The sequence below is a fragment of the Myxine glutinosa genome, chromosome 11, assembly GCF_964187855.1.
Source record: "Myxine glutinosa chromosome 11, kmMyxGlut1.1, whole genome shotgun sequence".
NCBI classification, from domain to species: domain Eukaryota; kingdom Metazoa; phylum Chordata; class Myxini; order Myxiniformes; family Myxinidae; genus Myxine; species Myxine glutinosa.
In genome coordinates this window covers 27,931,974-27,957,889 of record NC_136271.1, presented here as the reverse complement: position 1 = coordinate 27,957,889, position 25,916 = coordinate 27,931,974, and the positions used below count along the sequence as shown (strand labels likewise).

Here is a 25,916-nt window from a genome sequence, read left to right as displayed (position 1 = left end):
TTTCCACCACATTAAATCCAAATCCATCCAAAACATTTTGAGATATCCTGTTGACATCTCAATGTGACAAGGACGAAATGAATAGATTTTGGCGACGATCCAGATCCTATCTTGTTTTCAGTGAATCTTCACCATGAAGTGATCGGGCTAAAACAGATATATAACAAGATATCTCAAATAGTTATCGACAGATTCGGACAAAACGTGGCGGACAGGTTGGGTGTGTGACAAGGATGAATGGCTTCGCTTTTGTTGAGGATCTGAATATCTTCTTTTTTTTGTTTTGAAGTGATTCTTCACAATTCATTAAGTGATACAGCCAAAAACGATACATATCATGATCTTTCAAAAAGTTGTGGACTGATTATGACAAAACTAGGCGTATGAGCTCATTCAGCGACAAGATCAAGCCAATTCAATTTTGGTTCTGTTCCAGATCCAACAACCAATGAGTGGGATGCAAAACATAAACTGTTCAACCTGACAGAAGTATGCGCTCTACCGAGTGCCGTTGTCGTTGAGATGCTTTTCCGCAAACTCAATACGAGCTTTTAGATTAGTCTTTTTCAGTAATGGCTTCTTTTTGCCGCCTGTCCATAACACTGACACCATCTTGGCCATGGAGCCTTGCAGATCTTTCAAAGTCATTGATGGAATTACAGTGACATCCCGAATCAGTTTCCTGCTTGCTCGGCTACTGAATGTGGATGGGCGACCTGATCTGGGTAGAGTCTGGGTGGTATGATGCATCTTCCACTTCTTCATGATGGATTTAACTGTACTCAAAGGGATAATGAGGGACTTTCACATCATCTTATAATTCTCTCCTGAACGGTGCTTCTCCACCACCTTATGTCTGAATTCTTTGGAAAGCTCCTTGGTCTTCATGTTTACCTTGTTGATTGACCAAGTGAGTTGTACCTCAAAAGTCCGTAGATAAGTGGGAGTGCTTTACTTCAAAGTTAAACTGCTGATTACGTACAGGTGAAACCGATTACACTTATTTTATAATTTTTCAAATAAATAATTTTCTCCTGAAGTGATTGAGGGTTAAACAGGCAAAGGGTTTGAATACTTATGCAATAGAGAATCATCTGATTTTCTCTGTTAATCAAACGTATTCACATTTATCTGCATTTTTTGCTTTATCGATTTGGAGTAGTTTGTGAAGACGCGATGTATCAAGTTTGATTTGAATTCATCATGAAATAAGCTCAGGTGGTATCAAAATGTGAAAACTTGGCTGTTGGTGAATACTTTTGTCGGCCACTGTAATATGTTTAACTGTGGCCTCGTGCCCCACTTTCAGTATATTGCGTTTTGGTGCAAATATCAGGATAGTATTGGCATCAAAAACATACAACTGTTTAATCTCGTCATATTGATTCATATTCTTGTTTATACATACATCAATAGGAAGTAATACCTTCCTTGATGACATTTTTCATATTCTCTTGGTTGCAAATGAGCAGCAAAAGCACAGATTGGGAAATTGAGGAAAGGTGCAACTCACAGAAAAACGAAATTGTCATCAATTGTCAACATACATACAATTCATCCGCAATGAAAAGTGGATCGAAAGAACGGGATGATACAACAAACTTCATGTCAAGCAAGTATGCAAAAATCGAGGGGTCAAAGCACAGAGACGAAGATCAATAAAGAAACGAAGGTATATAACTCCTTGTACATCCTCAATGGCACGTGTTGTAGATGGTTATTCTGCGATTGATTGCATCCACAATGTTACGCAGACCTGACTCCAGCCCTTGGAGGCGCATTGCCTTATTCTGCAACAGTTGAGCATTGTAGTCGTACAATGACTCCAGATCTGAAAAGAGTAAGCGGCATAGAAAAAGGAGGCATTCATGTTTTACACAATAACAAAGGAGGTGGAAGAGGAAAGAGGAAAGATGGTGGTGGTAAAGGGGGGCCAGGAAGGGGAAATTATATGTACACATCAATACACATAAAGGAACCACACGCACTCCGGGTGATGATAGGCCCACCATAAAGAGAAGTTGGAGAACATGGGGTGGTAGCAGTAGGGGGTGAGCTGGAAGGACCATGGGTGGCCGCCAAGCCAGAAGCTCTGGTGAGGACAGGTGGCAATGCCTCACGCTGGGCAGGCCACACCAAGGGGATAGGTAATAGGGAACAGGAGGGGATAGATATAGGAACAGTAGGTGGTTCCTGCTTTGCCTCATCGGTGTGTGCCCAATTGGTAAATATGACTGGGATGGTTATCCTATCAATGCACATACCCCACTGCTAAGGCACCCTCTCCAAGGCCAATCTGGCGACATCCAAATGCCATCCATGGCACCTACCGCAGCAAAGACTGTTGTCCTTGCTTCTCGCGCTGCGTGCTATACCATGCCCCTGCCTACCACACTGAATGCTGTCTTGCCATACAACCTACCTGCTTGCTGGCCAGCCATAACACTTGCCTGTCTGCTGGCTACTCATACCACTGGTCCTGAACTTTTCCGGCTGACATGTGATACTACTAAGGGGAAGGAGGAGAGGAAGGATTGGGGGGTGGTGGGGGTAGGGGGGGTGGGGGCGGAGGAGTGGGAGGGGTGGGAGGGGTGGACTAAAACGGAACTGAATTCACTGACTGCTTGTGTTTATATTTTTATGATGTGTTTGTGTTCCATATCACAAACACATGAAAGATTTACTCCCATGTAAACACCATGTGATTTAGGTGACTAATGTCGAGTGAATGTGTTTATGTGCTTAGTGGATAGAACTGTTTTATGCACCTGCTGTGCTTAACCCTTGAATGCAGTGATTGGGCCTCGAAGATCCACAATGTTTTTTTTTGTTGCAAAAACTATGCTGTACAATTTTTTTTTTGGAGTGAGCCTCATTTTCACCGACGTTCATGCTGTTGCACAAAATTCAATGACATTAAAAAAAATTCATTCAGGCTCGTGGGAAAAATCTTCATTCTTCACTTATACCCCGAAAATCTGGCACGAATGCAGGCCTGGGGCCTTCGAGGCCCTGCATAAATGTTGTTGTACTACTATGTTATATCATTATTTTCTTGATATGAGCCTCATTATATGCTCCTATAACTTGGTTACAAATAATTAAATGACAAAAATATGAAAATTAAAAAACTTTACACGAATACATTTGTGGGGCCTCTGAGGCCCAATGGTTGCATAGGTGTAGGATTTTTGACAGTTGTGGACATATACATTCTAAATAAAAGGATTAGTGAATCTTTTTTTTTGAGCAAATACTCCTCCATGAGCCTCAACGTTTTAGAAAAAAAAAGTTGAAAAACCAAGAACAAAAAAAAAATTTTGCAAAAAAAAAAGAAAAAAAGATTCATTACTTGTATGGGATCCTTCCAACTAATAGGATCAATGATTCACATTTTCTGAGCAAATACACATCCATGAGCATCGACTTGGATTGAAAAAGGATATGAAAGAAAAAAATCTACAAAAAATAAAAATATATAAAAAACAACGAATACATCCGTTTGGCCTCCGAAGCCCAATGGCTGCGTTTATGTAGGATTTTTGACGCCTGCATCTAAGAGTTAAGAATGTGTTTATGTACTTGGAACTGTTAGATGTGCTTCTTGTTTGGAATGGTTTTGTGTGTTTTGAAATGTCTTGTGTAGAAATGTGCTGTGTAAGAAAATAAATGAATGGTGAAGGATAGTCAGGTGAAAATGAAAGGTCAGGTAAAAGGGACCCACATGCCATCCACTGCGCATCATCAACACCTACCCCCATCCCCTCCCCATCTACACGACATCTTTGTTTTCAAGTCTACTTCATTCAAGCGGTGAAGTCTTCCTGGCACAATTGAATGCTCTTCATCCACCCTTGCTATTCTCCTTAGAGATGCAACATTTGGGTGTACTCCCCTTTTCTGGATGTACTGGTGTAGAAGTCGTCGATCACGTTCAGTACAACAGTCTACCGCAAACCAACATTTACTGGGCAGTACACTAGATGGGACTCTTATAGGCCCAATAGGTACACGACTGGACGGATTTGTACTCTGGTAAACAAAGCAACGAATATTTGCTCAGCAGACAAACTCTCTAATGAAGTCCTGACCATTAGGACGATCCTCCTTGATAATGGATATCCTGAGCAAGTCATTAACAGATACTTGCACAGTTCCTGAGTCCATAAAAATAAAAATCAGTTGGACCTGACAGATATCCAGTGTACCTGCGTCTACACTGGAAAGGAAAAGTGTCTCAACGCTTCGAGAATCAAATCAAGCAGACTGTGTACAATTGCTGCCATGCTGTACTTGCTTCCGTCAATCGGTAAGGATGTATTTACGGCCTCCCAGCTAACACAACACCGTTGGGCCAGCGTTGGCCCAACTCTGTTGTGATAACTGAGCTACCATTCAATCTAGCAATGCTGTTTAAGCTTGGTACATGGGTCGTACATCTTTGTGATGGACGAAACGCATTAAACAGCACGTCCCTTTTGACTGTCAGACAACATTGATCAACTGGACGAAGACAACCACGGCAGACATGTAGGAATGTACAAAGTATGGCTGCTGTTCCTTGCGCTACGGCAATTGTATCTCATCTTCTGAGTAATCCTCAGTGCGCAGAGCAATATAATGCAAGATGGTTCCGAACCCTGAGCAAGAGCAGGCCACACACCGCATAGTGAAGGTGACATTTATCAAGTCAAATAATCCTACACTTTGTCTACCAAAGGAATTTGTGCGTACATTGTACCTGTTTTGACTACGTTAACTCCACGGACGAATATTGGTGAATCGTCAACAGGTGATCCATCCTCCTATCCGACTGGGTGCCTCCTGTATCGACCAATGAGCAGTGACCTTATTACCCTGCGTCCATAAAACGTGTTGCCTGGTGTTGGCTTAGCAGTTATGGTGCTGGCTTGGGATCCTAGGATACTGGGTTTGAATCCCGGTCGATCGCTGAATTAACACCAGGGGGGTTGACTCGGTCTGCTCATCCTTCCGAGGTCGGCAAATCGAGTACCAGTTCACTGGTAATTCTCTGTGTGTCGCAAGAGGTGACTAACAGGGTTGGCGGCAGGAAGGGCATCCGGCCATAAAACATTGCTTCAAAAAGGGGACCACGGTGCCCGAAAAAGGCCAACCCCTTCTATGTGGGGGTAAAATGGCCTCTAACGGTGGTTCTTTCTGTTTTTCATAAAACGTGTTTTTATGCCTTCACCCCTGTCTGTATATCTGTTCGGATGAAATTTGGTGGAAAGATTGGGTATGTGACAAGGACGAGATGATTAGATGAGACAAAGAACTCCTGCCGCAGGTATGCTGTCTACCTGGGGCCATTCTAGTTTGTTACTGCTTCAATCTGTTCGCGTTTTTCCCTGATTAAAGTGGACCGAAAAGCTTTGGATTGTCTCTGTTATTATTAGAATGTTTGTTTAAGTTTGTAGCATAAAACTCAAGTAAACTTCAAGTAAGAGGATGGAAAATGTGTTGATAATAATCGTTGTTAGAGGGAAGACTGCACCCAACATTTTCCTGAAAATGAAAGTGCAATGTTTACACTTACACACCCAATTTTTTTGTGGTTTACAAGACGCCATTTTATTACAGAACGTACAATTTATGCGCAAATAGTTCTCTATTCTTTAAAAGTACAGATGATTTGAGTGTGAGGTGCTTAAATCATTTTCAGCAGACAACATCTCTGCTGACAAGTCTTCAACAATGTGATGGTTTCCTGAAGCTTACAAAGCCAAAAGGTATGAACACCAAAACTAGACCCAAATTAGTCAATGGGTTAATGTGTCAAATTAGTCAATGCGAAATGCATTTCCTGGGTGGTGATAGCTAACGTGAAAGTACACTTTTACCTTTTGTATGGAATCTCGACAGATTGAAAAGCCTAAACTCCATATATATATATATATATGTACGATATACAGTAAGTGTGATGACAATGAAGCATTTTCATTACAATATGCACATTGTGCTATGAAGTTCTCTAGCAACTAGATATACCCATGTGCTACTTGTAAATGTTCTGCAGTGGGAGGAAAATGTTCTAAGATCAGCCAAAGGTCAAACTGTTTTGAAACAGAACTTCTTTGTGTAACAATCGACATCTACCCTTTATATCCACAAAAAGGTTATTGCTCTTGGAGTTCCTACTTTGCAAAGCAGAGCAAATAATAAAACATTCAGCATATGATATGGAAGAAAGTATACGAGTTCAAAAGGTATACACAAGGAATACACAAGCAACTTTAACACACTAGTCGCAAGGGCAGGACGATGCCACATCAACACCATCCTGCGCCACATCAACACCATCCTGCGCTACATCAACACCACCCTGCACAACATCAACACCATCATGCCCCACATCAAAACCACCCTGCACCACATCAACACCACCCTGCGCCACATCAACACCACCCTGCGCTACACAACACCATCCTGCACCACATCAACACCACCTAACACTACATCAACACCACCCTGCGCCACATCAACACCAACCTGCGCTACATCAACACCACCCTGCGCTACATCAATACCACCCTGCGCTACATCAACACCACCCCAATCCAATCTACTAATGATTTATGAATGCCTATGGGTTGAGTCAGGAGAACAGTGTGGCAGGCACAGGGACATAAGATTGGCGATACACACACACACAATTTATACATACTCACACACGAGCAACGGTACCCAGCATTGCCAGGCAACGCCAGGTCCCACATCCCACCCTTCCCCTTCCTCCTCCCACTCCACATGCTCTTCCCTCCAGACTCCCACCCTTTCCCCTCCCTGCGGACTCCCACCTCACCCGTTCCCCTCCTCCCATAAGGTGTGTCGTGGTAAAATAATGTGATCCTATTTTGTCGTGATTAACCTTGGGAGCTCAGAGGAGAAGGCAGCCATTACCAAGCAGCTTGTAGAGCGCTCACCAAGTGGCTTAAGCACTCAAGCAAGCACTGCAATGAACGGTTGATAAGGAATGGCTGATCGTGTGTTTGTAAGATATTGAGTTAAAAGCGACACATCACTGTGTCCAGCAGACACAGGAAGTAACTATGTTTGACATCCCAAAATGTAGTGCGGCTTTGTGTGGAGACTGGCGGATGGGTTTCTGGGCCGTTGGAGAGAAAGGCGTGGCTTGGCTAAAAGGCGGTGCTTATGACGCTGGGGGAGAGGAGAGAAAGGCATGGCTTGGCTAAAAGGTGGTGCTTATGACGCTGGGGGAGAGGAGAGAAAGGCATGGCTTGGCTAAAAGGCGGTGCTTATGACGCTGGGGGAGAGGAGAGAAAGGCATGGCTTGGCTAAAAGGCGGTGCTTATGACGCTGGGGGAGAGGAGAGAAAGGCGTGGCCTGTAGAATGGGTGGCGCTATTGACCCATGACACAAACTCAGCTTTATATTATATATAAGGTAAAGAATGAAAGAAAGAATATTGTTACGGATCCGGGGGTCGGCGCTCCCCTTACCAAGGGGGGGGGGTTAATCCCCTTGTCCTTTAAGCTGACCGTTCCCCCAACCCTAGAAGTTATAATGCTCCTCCGGTCGGGAGCAGCCAGGGTGATTGGTCAATGAAGTCCCAAATACCTGAGTGCTACCCCTGGCCGTGAAACAGGGAGATATCTTCTGCTCGGACCGCGGACAAGATGGTATTTGCCGAGTGGTTTAGCAATCCGAAGCCCGAGCCATTAAAAAAAGGACTAAACCCGATTCTGAGCAATTGGCCAAATCGTGCCACAGGTACTCAATGGAGAAAAGACTAAGACGACCGAATGGAAGAACAGAAACCAAAGTAAGGAAGAACACAGAATATATTAACAATACTGAAGAGCAAACGAAAGAAGGGCATATACAGGGTCCTTCAGGGAGGTGTGACGATTTTCAGAAAACTCGTACACAGTTATTTTTAGTCGAATTTCAATTTTTATTTTTTTTAAAGACTACATATATAATGCCATGTAATACACTGTAACAAAGACATTTTAAAAATGTAATTCATGTTTGAAAAATGACATCATCTAAATGGCAGCCGTTCTTGTCCAAGCATTCTTGCAGACGCGTGGAAAAGTTCCAGCATTTCTCAGCACAGCAGCATCCCTCAGCAGTTCCAGCATTCTTTCTGCGAACGTAAACCGCCATACGAAATCATTCTGCTGCAGTTCTTGAACCACCATGATTTTGTACGCGTGATAATGAAGGTCCAAGTGCAAAATTCGACGAACTGATCTGTCTGACATCCGTAGAGCGCGAGCGTGCCGTACCGTACCGCTGACCGACGAGGGCTGGCCTCCACAGCTTGTCGAACCCTTTCGATGTTTTCCGGGGTCCTAACGGTTCGATCACCTCCCCGAGCTGCTCCCGGCCTCACAGATCCAGTTGTCCTGAAGTTTTTTTTACCCACTTCAATATTGTGTTTCGAGACGGAACGGCGCCACGTCGACCAACATTGAAGTGAGTACGAAATCTGCGCTGTGTAAGCACCACCGAACTACCCGTTTGAATAAACGTCTCAACAACAAAGACGCGATGTTCAATCGTCCACAACTCCATGGCTACTGAAATGGCGCCTAACAACGAGTACCCAACAGCCATCACGCATGCGCTAGACCCCCCACTTGCATTGTTATACCCAATTCAAACATGAATTACATTTTCTAAATGTCTTTGTTACAGTGTATTAAATGGCATTATATATGTAGTCTTTAAAAAAAAAAAATTGAAATTCGACTAAAAATAACTGTGTACGAGTTTTCTGAAAATCGTCATACCTCCCAGCCGGACCCTGTACAATAAGAAGAAGCAAAAGGACACAGGGCAAGCTTACACAGTCTTAAATATCATGCCCAGGACAATACAGACAGACTTACACGAAAGGGGAATAGCAGGAAGGAGGAGAAGGTCCATGCAGATGGCAGGGGAGGAAGGTCTGGGCAGATGGTTCAGGCGTTGAGGTCCGGCTCCAAGTTCACACTCCACTCCGGTCCACGCTTTGGTTCGGTCCATGCTTCAGTTCGCGGCGAAACCCGGCAGGCAGTGTGGTTCGTATTGTCGCGGTCGCGGACCGACTCTCTCACCGTCTCTCCCTCTCTCTCTGCTCTCGTCTCTGCTCTGTCTTCTCTGCTCTTCTCACGTAGTCCCACGCGAACGCTTTTATCACGCGCTCGCGTATCAAGCCGCATGCTTTTTAGGTCCGCCTACCGGTGAACACGCCTCGGCCCTCATTGGTCACGAGGGTTCACCGGCTCCTCCCTTCGTGACACGTTGATGGGGCCACGCCTCGCTCCGACAACACCTCCCCCTTTTTCTCCGCTCTGACCGCATGGTTAATGGCGTTTGGAGCGAGCGCTGCGGCAGCGAAGGCTCAATGCAGTGAACGCTGCTGGCAAAGGCGCGCAATACAATTTGGAGGGAGGCAAGCCGCAAAATGAATGAGATTTGAAAAGGGGCCTATATTATTTGATTAATGCAACGCAGAGTCAAACTATTGGAAACAGAGCCTTACCTGAAACACATACTAATGAAATAACTGAAGAAGGTTCCTATGGTGTCCTACGTGTTGCAATATGGCCTAACTAGGGTGCGACCTTTGACCTTTGGGAGATAGGGATATTTACAGGGAATTATTTACAAGGCTTATTATTTTACAAAGTGAAGGTTCTAAAAACCGTAACAATATATTTGAGGACCCTTGTCGCTCCAATTACACATTCATCGCCTGTGCAACGATTAAATAAACTTTTCTTACCTGAAAACTCTGTTATGGTTACATACCAGTTACACAAAGTTGCAGCGGAATGTCTACCCGTATGACGCTTTCAGTAATCACTAATCACGTGCTACATTTTGAGCACATGCTCACCATGCAGTGGGGTCAAGGTCAAGGTGGGGTGAAGGTGCATGTCCAAGGCTGTTTAAATGTTTGATTTTTTTACCTTTTTTTATTATAAAAAAGGCAGGCCACGGACTGGCCTCAAAAAGACTATGCAGTGGGGTCAAGGTCAAGGTGGGGTCAAGGTGCACGTCCAAGGTTGTTTAAATGTTTGATTTTTTTACCTTTTTTATTATAAAAAAGGCAGGCCATGATGCTGGCCTTAAAAGCACCATGCAGTACGTGCTTACTCCAACTAATGAATTCCAGCAAGATGTGCATGAGCCGACACCGGTCTCTCTTATTAAATGCTGTCCAGCAGCGCAGTTTTGATTTTAGAGATAACTTATCTGGTGAAACTTGATATTGATCTTCACCCTGCACCACATATTAGGGGAACATCCCATGTCCAGGCCTGTGCGGATTTTACAGATCAATGTATTTTATGTAGAATATACACAGGGATATATATATATATATATATATATATATATATATATATATATATATATATATATATATAGGGTTAGGGTTGTAATATAGCAGTAGGAGGAGGGCACCCCCTAATGCTATATATATATTGTCGCGATCCCGTCTGGGGAATGTATCCCAGCACGGAATACGGACGTAAATGTCCGGGCTTCAAGTAATCCACGGAGTGGACAAAAGAGACGTAATCAACACAATTGTGTTTTAATCGGCCTTCTAGGGGTAAGGCACGATGCTTTATTGGCTCGATCACAAAAACCCTGAAAGGTAACAAATGGAATAGGCTGCACAAGCCTGCAGGAACGGTCGGCCACAGACGCTCCCACGAGACGCAGGTAAGATCCTCGCGGCTCCAATCGACGAGCTCCGGGACTCCAAGGATACCAGGATGGAATACCACACAAGGCCGCCAGGAACGGTCGGCCAGGAGCTCCAACACGAAGCAGGCAATATAGGACTCACAGTTCCAATCTACGATCTCCGGGAATCACTCGTTCTCTTCCGGAATCACTCACTCGTACAATCCATAACTATAAACGATCAGCACAACTCGCTGTCGTGAGGCGTAACGAAAGTCCCCTCGCCTCGAGGCCTCGAACCTCCGAGCTGCGTCCGTCTCATCAGATGGCGGCCGCGCTCTCTGACCCTCCACCAATCACGTCCCGACTCGCCTCCCAATCGCGTGAGGCTCCAAGGAGGTTACGTCAGTCGTGGGCGGGGCACTCATTTGGGTGAGAACAAAGGTGGTTTCACCGGGGGTTTCTCACAGTCCTCCCCCCCTAAGTAAAAACCCCGTCGAATAGACGGCGTTTTTAAAACCAGTATTTGTAGTAGGTGCAAATCACATGGCAAGATGATGGCGGGAATTGCTAACAGGCAATTAACGCAATTAACAATTACTAACACTTGTTAACAATAATAACGAAACAACGCAACAATACAACGCAACGCAATGGCGCAACACAATAACGCAACAATAACGCACTTATTAACGCAACAGGCAATTAACAGGCGTTAACAGGGTAAACAATGAACCAGTTTTGTTTTTGTTTTCCACACACAATATTAAACACCATACACCCCATTAACATCTACCCCACAAGAGTTACACTTCACCCAAAGCACAATAGAGAAACAAGGGAGCCAAACTCAAGGTGGGGAAACATTTACAGGAGGGAAACGGACCGAGACCTAGAGCGGCGGGTTCTCCTCCGGTGTCGAGAACGACAGTCATATGCGTAATGACCCCTTTCACCGCACTGGTAACATCGATCTTTCGGGTCGAACGGCCTGCGGACCAAAGAGCGTCTGAAACGAGGCCGCCGCGACATGCCATTCGACATCTCGACGCACACACGCGATCCGCAAATTAACCTTCCATCAAGGCCTCTGACCGAATCTTCAGCATCTCGTGGCTCTTCAAACTCAACAACTGCAAATCCAGGTGGGTTTCGAGCAACCCATACGTTGCGGAGTGGTCCGTAATGTTCGAAGACCCTCCCTAGCTCGGCTTTCGCTGCTCCATTGCCCAGGTTTCCCACATATACCTTAGCATTAGCGTTCCTGCTGAATCGCGACATGGCGGGAGCGGTCCCTGAGGAGCACGGCACCTGAGGTTGGCTTGACGGGAGGCTCGGGTGGACTTCAGCTGACGCAACGTCACCGTCGGAAACTGGAGTCGAGGCGCTAGGCTCCTCGGGCCAGAGTGAAGATATGTCTGACTCCGCCACTCTCTCCGCCTGTTTACTCTGGGCTCTAGGGACCCCCCCACAGGTCAGAGTCAATGACTCCTCCCTGGCTATGGCATCATTGCCAATCAGCAAGGAGACCCCGGGTATAGGGTAGTAGGGTACTACCACACAGGTCACTGGACCCTTAAAAATGTCACTCCGGACCTCGAGGAGGGCAAGGGGGTACCGGCCAAGAACCCGGTCAATGCCCCGAAGGAGGGTATACTCGCCGGTATAACGCATCTGAGAGGCCGGAACTACCCCCACCCGGAGAACACACCGTGTCGCCCCAGTATCCCGAAGGTATTTGGTCTCAAACTTCAGCATCGAATCGGGGCCACCCACTAAGGCTGTCCCTGAATACTCCTGATGCAGTGGATGAATGGAATTAGCCCCGGTGGCAGTGACCTCGGTCACCGATGCCACCGTCGTGTGCGAGGGCCCGGCGGATGAGTTCCACTGATCTCCCTCCGACTTAACAGGAGGGTTGCCTCGGTAGGCCGGACTGGCGGGATTAGAGAAACAGCGGTTTTCACCGTGCCCCACGCGTTTGCAGAAATCGCACCAGGGCCCTGCCCTGGTCTGCGGCTCGCGAGCGCCCCCAGTGGAGGTCATCGGAGAACCCTTCCCCTCGATCCAGCCGCCGGGCAGACGGGGGGCGGTCTTGATCGCAGACTCCTCCGTCTTACGAAGCGACTGCGTGACTTGCAGCATTTTGCACGACAAAACATGTTTATCAATAAGGTTGACGCAGTCTGCCAAGGAAACAGTGTCCTTGTCGACAAGAAACAATGCTAAGTCAGGCGGAAGCTGTTGATCGATACGGTAACGCACCAGGAGTTCCGCAACCGCTTGAGGTAACTCCACCTTGCTCCCCTTGAACCATCTCTGCAGCTGTTCCAACAAGGCCCGCGAATGTTCCTCATAGGTTTGACTGGACTCACGAGTCCAGCTGAAAAAATTTCTCCTATAAATACATGCGGACACCGCATAGGCATTCAAAATCTCGGCCTTCAATGCCCTGTATTTGTTTGCGTCCTCGGTTGCCATCCTCGCATATACCTCCCTCGCCTTCTCAGATAGATGGCTCACAAGATGGCCGACCCACAAGCTCTCATCAATGCCACCGGCAGCCAACAACTTCTCCGCCATCTCCAGATACGCTTCTGGCTTCGTGTCTCCCGTCCAGTCCGGCAAACGAACATGAACAGTTTCCGGGACTCTTGCAGCAGACCCCTCTGCCCGCAGTCGTTCAGTCAACATTCGCAACTCATGCTCTCTGACGCGTTCAGCTTCTGCTGCCGCATGCTCTCTCGCTGCTGCCGCACGCTCTCCCTCTGCTGCTGCCGCACGCTCTCTCTCTGCTGCCGCATGCTCTCTCTCTGCTGCTGCACGCTCTCCCTCTGCTGCTGCCGCACGCTCTCTCTCTCTCTCACGCTCTCTCTCTGCTGCCCTGTCATTCTCCCTGTTATACATGTCAAGTTGTTGAACCGGAGTCAGCCCGGTCCAGAAGGGCGAACGCATGCATTTAGTCATGATGGAATCGCTTCCTAACATCTCGGGTTGAGTGACCGGGTCAAGGCTGCTTGCGTCGCTCACCTCGCCACCCACGTGACTGTCAACATGATCAGGTTGAACTCTCACTTCCCTGGTCGACATAGCTTGGCTACGAGTTATCATACGACCAGGCACAAAACACAACCTCAACACAACGCTCAAACACAACGCTCTTGTTGGGGAAATACGACACAACTACGCAATATCACCCGCACATCAAATTGCCAATGAGAAAAATACCACGTACAAATACTCACGTTTTTTTTTTTTTTTTCGGTTGTTTGGAGGGATCCGAGGCTATTCGCTTATTCTTTGTCGGTTGTTTGGAGGGATCCGAGGCTATTCACTTCTCTGCCCAAGACAGCGTCCTACGGCGAGAAAGTTCCTCCCAGACGGCGTCCGCTGGTGAGAAGGCGATGAACAGATGCCAGAAGATGTCGTCCACTGCAGAATTCCCGTCTCAATCGAATGGCTCTTACTTGAATGATCCTAGGACGAGCAACCCATTTGTCGCGATCCCGTCTGGGGAATGTATCCCAGCACGGAATACGGACGTAAATGTCCGGGCTTCAAGTAATCCACGGAGTGGACAAAAGAGACGTAATCAACACAATTGTGTTTTAATCGGCCTTCTAGGGGTAAGGCACGATGCTTTATTGGCTCGATCACAAAAACCCTGAAAGGTAACAAATGGAATAGGCTGCACAAGCCTGCAGGAACGGTCGGCCACAGACGCTCCCACGAGACGCAGGTAAGATCCTCGCGGCTCCAATCGACGAGCTCCGGGACTCCAAGGATACCAGGATGGAATACCACACAAGGCCGCCAGGAACGGTCGGCCAGGAGCTCCAACACGAAGCAGGCAATATAGGACTCACAGTTCCAATCTACGATCTCCGGGAATCACTCGTTCTCTTCCGGAATCACTCACTCGTACAATCCATAACTATAAACGATCAGCACAACTCGCTGTCGTGAGGCGTAACGAAAGTCCCCTCGCCTCGAGGCCTCGAACCTCCGAGCTGCGTCCGTCTCATCAGATGGCGGCCGCGCTCTCTGACCCTCCACCAATCACGTCCCGACTCGCCTCCCAATCGCGTGAGGCTCCAAGGAGGTTACGTCAGTCGTGGGTGGGGCACTCATTTGGGTGAGAACAAAGGTGGTTTCACCGGGGGTTTCTCACAATATATATATATATATATATATATATTGAGGTTTTTATTGCACGGTTTACAGTTATATGAATGACAATTTTCAAATGCGAGAGATAAATTGAGTTTTTTTTTTTTCCAAGGACGCTCATGGTTTTTCACGTAAATTTTCATTTACGGATGCTTTCTGACAGTTCTGTAAACTTTCAAGGTGTATCGACGGCGATGTCCGCTGTCTAATTCACCTGGAAGGTACCTAACTATTAATATCAGTCAGTCAGTGAGTGGTTAGAATGAGCTTTATATCTTAGAATATATTGTATACAATGTCAAAGCTTATGGAGGAGACAGAACATAGAAGGGATCAGGACATAACAAAATGAACAGTAAAAAGAGTGTGGGGAGGGGGGGGGGGGGTGAATACATCAACAGCAGGTTAGAGAGACAAAATAGAGGGCGAATGGGACAGATAAGAGATGTGGGGAAGAAATGATGAGGGCTTGGGGAGGATGTATGGGGTGAACAGCATAGATACAGAAGCAAATTGTTGGGAAGGAAAAACTGGAAAGTTGGAAAGAGGTGGGCTTAGGGTGGATTAAAGAGGCAGTCCATGTGGGAAAATATGGTTTTGGATGGGGGATGGTGGTGAACAGCTGTCTTGAAGACCTGGAGGGAAGAATGAGATGGAAGAGAATGTGGAAGTTTGTTCCACAGCCAGGAAAGCAGAAGAATTCCATTGTATATACTCTGAGGAAAATACCCTTGCCTTTTCCCTAATCCTACCAACTATTTATGGGCCCCAGGCTTACATTTTGATGTGCTATTTGTATTTTAGCTGACCATTGTTACCTGGCCATTTTTTTGCACAAATCACCGCTTTGCATAAAATAAGTGTTCTCTGTTGCCTTAATCACCGCCTTTGTTTGCACTTATTACGTACCTGCTTTTTGGTAATTTCTCTTTCCCATCATCCTCTTTGGGAGAACAAATAAATAGGAGCCGCCAGCTCAGGACAGGACTTCATTGCATTGGTCCCGTTTTGTGGTGGTTAGTTTATCCTGTCGCTGCTCTCATCATGGGATGGAGACTGGAGAGTGTCCCACAATGGAAGTTAACTGAGCAAAAGTGCCGAAGAAGATTTTCTTTTAGAGTTGGTGCATCAACTCATGCCGCAAATCCTGCGAAGAGCTAATATGACAACACTTCAAAAACCCATAAGGCTGGAAATGTGAAAACAGCTCAACCTGCTGCGGAAGAACAACGGCAAGAACATCAGAGCAAGAGATCGAGATGCCACGTGTGCCCGACACGTGTGCCCTCGTAGCGTGGACAAAAAACAACAAAGCTAGAGTGTGCAAGGTGGCTGAATGTCCAGCTTACAGCCTGGAAAATGTGGTCTGTAACAATTGTTCATAAGGTGGAATGTACTTTGTGTACAGTGTCTTCAGGAAGTATTCACAACCCTTGACTTCTTCACATTTTTGTTACAGCTTGAATTTAAAATGGATTAAATTGAGTTTTTTTTTGTCACTGATCGACACATAATACCCCACAATGTCAAAGTACTATTTTTTTCGATATTCTTACAAATTAATTAATAGTGGAACACACAAATATCTAATTTACATAAGTATTCAACCCCCCGAGTCAATACTTTCCATCATCAATACTTTGTAGAAGTGCCTTTGTCAGTGATTATAGCTTGAAGTCTTCCTGGGTATGTCTATCACCTTTGCACATCTGGATTTGGGGAGTTTCCCCCATTCTTCCTTGCAGTTTTGCTCAAGCTCTGTCAAGTTGGTATGGGAGTGTCGGTGAACAGTAATCTTCAAGTCCTTCACCAAATTCTCAAAGGGATTCAAGTCTGGGATTTGGCTGGGCCACTCAAGGACTTTCACATTCTTGTTCTGAAGCCATTCCAGCGTTGCTTTGGCTGTGTGCTTGAGGTCATTGTCCTGTTGGAACGTAAATCTTCACAGCAGTCTATGGTCTTTTGCACTCTGAAGCAGGTTCTCCTCAAGGATTTGCCTGTATTTTGCTCCTTTCATTGTTCCCTCCATCCTTACTACGCTTCACGCTGCCATCACCATGGTTCACGGTAGGGATAGTGTTGGATTGGTGATGAGCTGTGCTCATTTTCCGCCAGACGTAGCGCTTTGCATTCAGGCCAAAGAGTTCAATTTTCGTCTCATCAGACCATGGAATATTTTGCCTCATGCTCTGAGTCTTTCACGTGCTTTTTTCAAACACCAGGAATTCTGTCAGGTGCCTTTTTCTCGGGAGTAGCTTCCGTCTGGCCACTCTCCGATATAGCCTAGATTTGTGAAGTGCTGCAGAGACTGTCGTCCTTCCGGCAGGTTCTCCCATCTCAGCCAAGGAACTCTAGTTCTGTCAGAGTGGTCATTGGTTTCTTGGTCACTTCCCTGACCAAGGTCGTTCTTACCCGATTGCTCAGTTTGGTCGGATGGCCAACTCTCGGAGGAGTCTGAGTAGTCCCATATTCTTTCCATTTCCTAATAATGGAGCTCAATGTGTTCTTGAGATCTTTCAACACTCCAGAAATTGTTTTATACCCTTTCTCAGATCTATGCCTGCTCACAATTCTATCTCGGAGTTCTACGGACAGTTCCTTGGACTTCACAGTGGAGTTTCTGTTCTGACATGAACTGTCAATTGTGGGACCTCGTAGAGAAAGGTGTTTCTTTTTAAATCATGTCCAATCAATTGAATTAGCCACATGTCGAGTCAGATCCAGTTGTAGTGAAATCTCAAGGATGATCAAAGGAAATTTGATGCACCTGAGCTCAATTTTGAGTGTCTGAGCTATCAAAGGTATTGAATATTTATTGACTCAACACAATTCAGCTTTTCATTTTTCAAATATTTTGTGAAAACATCTAAAAAATCCATTTTTAATTCAGGATGTAACACAACAAAATGTGAAAAAGTCAAGGGGTGTGAATACTTTCTGAAGACATTTTAATACAGTGGTGGCCAAAAATATTGGCACCCTTGCGCTTTTTTCAAAAATATCACAATTTTCTCAAAAATCAGTTGAAATTGACAAAATTTTTGGTCTCCACAATTCTGTATTTCACTGTTAACATAAACATCTCATGTCAACGAACATTTCATGTACTGTATAACTAAAATTTGTTAGCTAATCAAATTAGGGACATACAAGTGTTAACATCACAGTCGTACCAATACTCTGCCTAACAGAAGTAAAGATTTTGTGACACATATCAACGTTCGTTAAAACCCACCTGCTAGACGTCGCAAGCGATTCTCCGCATCTTGCATCAATTTCTGTGCTCCTGCACGGAGGACTTCCACACGTCGATGAGCACCATCCATGCCTCCAGACTTTTTATCCACCAAATCATTAAGGGCATTAAACTTGTCTCTCACTGCACCATCATTTGTCTATGGAGAAGGAAATACAATAGACTCTCATTAAGATGAATGAATATATCACATGGACAATTCATCGTTATTTGAAGATCCTTGCACAGAACTTCAATGCAGGAGGAGGCCATTTGGGCCATCAAGTCTGTGCAATGGTTGCTAACAAATGGTTGTTTGTCTATGCTGTGTCGTTTTTAAATGTTGAGCATCAATCAAAGAAGCAGCACACACACTTTTTAAGTATTTGGTATGACTGATCAGCAAGGGTGGGGTTCGAACCGTCAACCTCTCAGAAACCAGAGCGGACGCTCTAAACATTACACCACAGAGTCTGGTTGTTTTTGCCATTTTCTTCTTCATATTTTTGGTTGTTCCAAACACACTAAGCTTCATCTTTCTATATTAAATAGGGCAATTCTCTGAACGTGTATGTGCATATGTATGTTTGTACATCTGAAAATCATAGAAAAAAAAAAAGGGTTGGCCAGATCTCTACCAAATTTTGCATATGTGATAGATATACCCATATATGTATGTATATATATATATATATATATATTAGCAGAAGTATCCGGCGTTGCCGGGTGGGGGAGGGGAGGGAGGGGGAGGAGAGGGGTGGAAGGGGAAGGGAGGGGAGGGGGGGAAGGGAGGGGAGGGGGGGAAGGGGACAGGAGGGGAGGGGAGGAGGGAGGGGAGGGGTGGGAAGGGGAGGGAGGGGAGGGGTGGGAAGGGGAGGGAGGAGGGGCAGGGGGAGGGGAGGGGAGGGGTGGAGAGGGAGGGGGAGGGGGGAAGGGGAGAGGGAGGGGGAGGGGGAGGGGGGAAGGGGAGAGGGAGGGGGAGGGGGGAAGGGGAGGGGGCGGAGGGGAATGGGGGGAGGAGGGGAAGAAGGTGGAGGGGGGAATGGGATGGGAGGAGGGGGAAGGGGGAAGGGGAGGGGAGGAGGAGGCAGGGGAGGAGGAGGGCGGAAGGAAAGTGGAAGGGGAGGAGGGAGGGAGAGGAGGGGGGAAGGAGAGGGAGGGGGAGGGGCAGGGGGAGGGGGCAAGTGGGAATGGGGGGAGGAGGGGAAGGGGACGGAGGGGGGAAGGAGGGGGTTATATAAATCGGTATATAAATTTAATTCAAAAATTGATCCAGACATATATTCTCTTTCAAACATTCAAACCGACGGAGGTAGTTATTTATCACAGCATCTGTAGAAGTTTCACCCTTTTACTCAACTCCGTTTCGCTGTTATTTGGTGGAGCAAAAAGTCAACTGAGCTTTATAGATATTTAGATGCTCCAGAAAGTGTTAATACCAGAATTCTTCTCAAATGCACTAAGTTAAATATGAATAAAAAATATGGATCTCGTCATCGGTCATTTTTAGGTAGGCCATGTCCTTCCCAGGCCCAATGGCCATGTCTATGCCAAAAATCAAATACGTGAGTGAGTCTGGCAGCGAGGATGAAACATCACGTGATCACTCTGAGCGAATCAGCGAGCTGCTCTGGCACAGGCTGAGATTCAGTGTAAAAATTGTTCCTCGCTGAAATGCGCTAAGTTAAATATGAATAAAAAATATGGATCTCGTCATCGGAGTTCATTTTTAGGTAGGCCATGTCCTTCCCAAGCCCAATGGCCATGTCTATGCCAAAAATCAAGTACGTGAGCCTCTCCGTTTAGGAGTCCATAGGTAACACACACACACACAAAGTGTGTTTTATTTATATGGATATATACTGAGGGTCATGTCGTAGGCATAAGATAAAAAGGGGGGCGAGGGTGGTGGGAGACGACTAAGGATTTTTGCCCGATATCCACCCAATTTTTCATGCGTGATGGTAGTGCCTATTGGGTTACCCCCTCCCCCACAACCCCTTGTTCCCGAAGGAAGCAACTTGGCAATGTTCCCGAAGGGAGTGGGTAATTCTAAATTATTATTTTTTTGTCTACAAGATCGAGGCTCGTGTAAGAGCTAACATTAATGACCAAAAAAATAAACGGACACATAAGACGAAATAAAGGGAGCGGGAGACAAGATGGGGAGAGAGGGGGAAGCACACAAGTACAACATTTGAGAGCAGGGACATAGGGAGATCTGTGGGAGGGAGAGGGTTTGGGGGGAGGAGGCGTGGGAAGGGGGTGGGAGAGGAAAACCACATGGACACTGCTAGGACTTGCAGGAAAGAAGTTGGTATTTCAGAAAAGTGGATTTGGGGTGAATTAACGGGGGTAGAAAAGATCAAGATTTTGGATGGGGGAACATAAGAGATGGTGGTGAACAGCTGTTTTAAAGACCTGGAAGGATGAGTGGGATTGAAGAGAGTGAGGGAGTTTGTTCCAGAGGAAGGAGAAAAGAGGAATGAAGGAGTGAAGGTGGTGGTGCAAAATTGGGGTCAAATCGAGCTACTTCACTCTTAACAAAAGAAGAAGAAGAAGAGTGAAGCTGTAGGGCCATTGTAAAATGCTACGCCATATAAAACCAATAGATGCAAACATTTTCTCTCAAGCGCAAAAAAACTCTTCAATAACAATCATAAAGTTGCTGTCAATCAACTTGATCTCGGTGACATATCTCAGCAACATGAAGAATAAAAAGTGGAAGATTAACGTTATTCTGTTCTACAGAATAAAACCAGTGGTGGGAACATTTTCATTTTAGCACTTTTGTCTGTCTTCACTTTTTCTGGATTTGGTCACTTCCATCTGTCATATCTACCAAGGCAAAGGTGAGAGTGGTGCTGCAGCATGGTGTTCCCCGAGTGGTCCAGCTGGGTTATTAGACTAACCAACCTTCATTTGAGTTGTTGGCAAACTTCTTGGCTATCACCAATAGGCCTTTGCGATATGCAAGTTAAATACGTGTTTCCCAATTGGTCTGGTGACGGATGTGTAAAGCCAATTCAGTTGCGCTTATACCTCGAATGACCATGTACAGGTGTTTAAGAATAAAAGGTTTATTACCACAGAGAAAGCGAGAGGGCAGTAACTCGGTAACCGAACATACCTCAGATGTTCTTGAGCACCGAGGCTAGATCTACTGCAATCTATATAATATCCCAGAGAGGATAATGACATAACCCTTCCTACCACTCCTGTTCAGAGTGGGTACTCGAGTTGCCTGAAACTAGACCCTGCTGTCTGTCAGATTCATAATCGATATTGAACCAAACCGTGAAGACCGTCGGAAATTAATTATATAATACTTCAACAGCAAGGATGAATGACTTTAGTGGACAGAGGTGAATATATATATATATATATATATATATATATATATTGTTGCGGATATGGGATTTGCATCCATCCATATCCGCTTGTAAATATTCCCCTATTTCCTCAATACTTCCCAACTATCCCCAATCCCCCATTCCCTAGTCCCATTTTCTGTAAACAACACTCTGTAGACCCGACCTCCCCCTATTTCCCCCATTAAATGTCGTGCCCAGGTTCACCGCATCTCATGTAAGACAACTATAGGACATCTTGCTAGTTATTCTTAGTCTATGTCAGTTAAGGACTCGTTTCCATTAATTCTGACCCTTCGTTGCACCAGAATGTGATTGTATGGCACCGTTAGGAAGTTTAGGACCTCCCAATACCTCCCCGCAGCTCTTCCTCACGGTTCAGCAACAACAACAACAACAACAGCAACGGCAGCGGCGTGCACAGGGAGTGCGCGTCCTCACTCCGGCTTGGTTGGTAGGGGGTGTTGGGAGGGCACGAGGCCTTCCCAACGAGCCATCGAACATGTGCTCGACGGGGTTACCAAATAGGGGCTCCCTGTCAGCTCCTCGTCAAGGGCGGAGCCCGGTAACCCCCGCACCCAATGGAAGCGGCGGACCGGCCCCAGGGGGGCGGAGCCAACCAGCCGAGGGCGTGTCACTCCCCGCTGAGCATGCGCAGGAAGAGGGAGGTGACGTCAGATGCGCGCTGAGCTTGAAGCAAGAGAGACGTCCCTTCCGAGCGGTGACACCTCCCTGCATCTCTTGGACCGTGCTTGATCCTGTCCCCGAGCCAAGGTGCACCTTGTGCTATCAACCTACCTGTCGATTCCTGCCATCAATCCCTGTGTAAGTCTACCTTGTTCCGTTTGTCTGTGGTCTGTCTGGGATAAGATAAGACTGTAATTAAGTGCCCATCTCTTCTGTGTCTTTACCTCACTACCTTGTAATCTACCCCCTTTTCTCCACCACTGTAATTATACCCTCCTCCGGAGGTCTTGAGAACTGTACCCCTTGCGTCGTTTCATCTATCCCAGTCGTTGTGTCCTTTCCATCATTGATTTAGGCTTTAGCATAGCGCGATTTGGTCAACGTCTGGGTGGAATCGGGGTCTAGTCGGGGAATAACTGTTCGGTCGCGGCAATACCACCGCTCGGTAAATAACATCTAAACCGCGTCCGTAACAATTGGTGTCGAGGAGTGGGATTCGAGGCCCGAACCAAATTTAAAAAAAAAACATCTAGGAAAAAAATTTGGTCAAAATTATAAAGTACCGAAATTTGCTTTTGTTTTACAAAAACCCGAATTTTGAAAGTCGCGCTATGGCAGATCAAGACGGCTGGGTTCCGGAAGAGGAGAGTGAGGCAGGGTCGATCCAGGACCAAATTGAGGGACATGAGGAAAACGAAGCAGTGAGGGCAGCAGGTTCGCAAAATGGCGTCCTCGCGCACGAGGTTACGGGCGCGCAAAATGGCGCCTCGCACATGGCTACGGCGACCGCGCCCGTAGCAGCGCCGCTGGTGGATTTGAACCTTTTTTTTATACAAATGAAGGCCCTTATGGACAAGAATGGAGAAGAATTGGAAAGCAGAATGATGGGGGTAATGAGGGACGGAGCGAGGGCTCAGAGTGAGCAATTGGGGGTAATGGGGAACCGGATGGATGCTCAGAGTGAGCAAATGAGGGCTGATAGTGAGCGATTGGGGGGCGAAATGGGGGGCAAAATGGGAGAAATAGGGGAACGGTTAGAACAAAGGATGGGGTCCAATAGCGAGAAATTGAGGGATGACATGGGAAACCAGATCGGGGGTTTAAGGAATGACATGGGGGCCCAGATCGGAGGGTTAGGGAGTAGAATAGAGGGATTAGACAATAGATTAGGGGAAATACAGGAGAGGTTAACGGGGGTAGAAAACAGAATGGCCGCTCAAGAGAATCAAATGGAAGGGATGAAAAAGGGGTTAGAGGGGTTAGAAAATAGTATGGAAGGCAAATTGAGGGACATGAGGGACCAAGCGGAAAGGGAAGTTAAACAAATGGGGCAGCAGATAGAGGGGGTCAGAATGGGGGTAGAAACTAAATTGGATGCTCACAGGGAGGAAATGGAGCAGATGAGGGTGGCATCTGGGCAGGAGATGCAAGTGATGGGAGAAGAGATCAGAAGAGGTGTGAGTGAGGAGGTCGGAGGAGTGCGCGAGGAGGTGAGGCACTGTAAGGAGCGCATGGAGAAGGAGGTGAGAAAGGGGACTGTAAAATTGCAAGGTGGTATAGAGGAGTTGACGCTGGGAGTAGAACAGCTGACAGTGGGACAAAAGGAGTTGGGGGACCAGGTAAAGAAGAACACAGCGGTAATAGAGGGATTAAAATCAACACAGAAGGAGATGAAAAAGGACGTAGGGGTAATTAAAAAAGAGTGTCAGACGGTACATGAGGACCTGACGAGGAAAATGAACAAGGTGGTAGAGGTGATGGAGGTTAAAGAGCGGGAGGTGCGGGAGCACATATAAAAAAATAAGGTGGAGTTAGGGGAAGGACTTAAGGGGGCGCACGAGGAGATGAAGGAGGTGAAGCAGAAATTAGAAGAAGTGGAAGAAGGGGTGAGCGAAATTAAGAAGCGACGGAGAGAGGATAAGAAAGAGATAAAAGAGGAAGTAAAAGAATTGGTCCAAAGTCTGTGTTCGGATCGTGATGATGTGCTCATTAACCGGATGAGGGATTCGCAGGTGACGGAGGAGAAGCGAAGAGAAAGAGGACCCGGTGTAAGTGGTGACCAATATGGTCATGCGTATGATGCGCCAGGTGATTTAATAAGCTTGGGAGTCGAGATGGACCCGGGTGTTCGTGAGAGGCCGTTGGTGAAGTGTGCGACAGGTCTGGTGTGCGAAAAAGGAGGTGTGCGAGAAAGTCCGACTCTGGGGTGCATGAGGAAAGAGTGCGCTGTCAAAAGTAAGGAAGAGTGTACACCTGTGGTGAGTGTTACAGAGGGTGTAACGGGAGAGTGTGCGCGAGAAAGGTGTGTAACGGACGGGTGCATGAGGAAAGAGTGCGCTGTCGAGAGTAAGGGTGAGTGCGCTGTCAAGAGTGGAGGTGAGAGTAGTAAGAGTGACACGGAGCGTGAGTTGGTTGTGACAGGTGAGAAAGGAAGCACACCTGGAATGGTAGAGCGTGTGTGGGAATGCACGCTGGAATTGGTAGTGAGGCACGTGGTTGGGTGTGCGAGTGAGAGCACACCTGTGATCGTCACAGAGGAGGTGACCGAGGAGGGGGCGCGAAGAGGTGTGTTGGTGAGGTGTGCGAGCGACGAATGTGTGCAAAGATGTTCGGTGGTCAGGTGTGTGACCAAGTCTGTGAGTGGAATGAGTGTACCTGGGTGTGTAAGAGAAGGTGCAATGACCAAGAGCAGGGAAACGGCTGGATGTATGAGCAAGAAAGGGGTAGCGTATGTGTGTAAGCATGCAGGTGAGGCATCGACGGTAACCGGGTTAGCGGTTAGAGCGACTTATAGCCGAATCGGGCCCTCGGTGCGTGCCGGGCTTCGCGTGCCGCGAGAACCAGTGGGGATCCGAGCCACGGCGGGTTCGAAAGGACCGCCGTACACGATCCACGCTGGGCCTCGCTTGGAACGGCCGCGTCCGTGCTCAACTAGGCAGAGCGGGCAGCTCGATAGGAAGGGTCGTCATGGCGACCCCCTTTTGTGGAGAAGTTCCGGCAGGTCGAGATCGGGCAATTGGATGGCTCCACGCCGAGGTGGTGCGTGGGATCTCGGCCCGGGTAAGCCTCCTTCCCTGCACCGAATGTCGGACGCATCCAACCGCCGGCACCAAACAACCCGCATTCATTGCTCGGCTGTACGAAGCCGGGCTGTAGACGTGAATTGGCGCACCGAGAGGATCTAATAAGTAGACGGGTGATGAGGTTAGTGTTTTGGACCCAAAATTAGAAAAAAGCAAAATTTGATGATTGGCAGTAATGATTGGCAGATGATGGGTCGTGATTGGCAAATTTTTGATCTGTTGAAATTTGATGTGCAAAATTGGTAGTGGGAGATGCCCCATGTGATGGGATGGCCAATCCACCATCCCTCACAGATGGGGCAAAGGAGCACTAGATTATGGGGTGTATGGCAGTGAAAACTAGCCCGGGTGGGTTAGGATATTGTGTGTAGGGCCCTAGAAGATGACATTAGGTGACGTTAAGATTAGTTAGTGACAATGATACCTGTAGTGGGGACGCAGGTAGATTAGAGTGGATGATAATGACGTGGTATGTGCTTAGTTTAAAGGGAAGACGGGGAGCACTAAGTTAGCAGGGCAACAGGTAGTTCAGATGATGCCGTGTGTTTGAGGATTGAACAGGTGAGATTGAACAGGTGTGATTGCACAGGTGTGCAACTGGACAGGTGTGTGGAGCAGTGTATGAGTAGGAGTGATAGTGGTGTGTATCGTGTTGACCAACTGGTCCAGGAAGAGGAGGAGGGTGCAGGTGGCACCAGGTGT

General features: G+C 46.8%; 1 protein-coding gene across 2 annotated transcripts in view; it reads right to left on the bottom strand.

The window, feature by feature from the left end:
- Positions 1-1,343: 1,343 nt before the first annotated feature.
- Positions 1,344-25,916, bottom strand: part of LOC137436520 (laminin subunit beta-2) — a 280,979-nt gene continuing 256,406 nt past the window's right edge. For both annotated transcript variants that reach the window (XM_068130380.2, XM_068130381.2), the window contains 2 exons: positions 18,074-18,233; positions 1,344-1,831 (listed from right to left, as the gene is read on the bottom strand). In XM_068130380.2, coding sequence (XP_067986481.2) covers positions 1,695-1,831; positions 18,074-18,233 — 297 coding nt within the window. In that variant the 3' untranslated portion in view covers positions 1,344-1,694. The remainder of the gene's footprint in view (positions 1,832-18,073; positions 18,234-25,916) is intronic.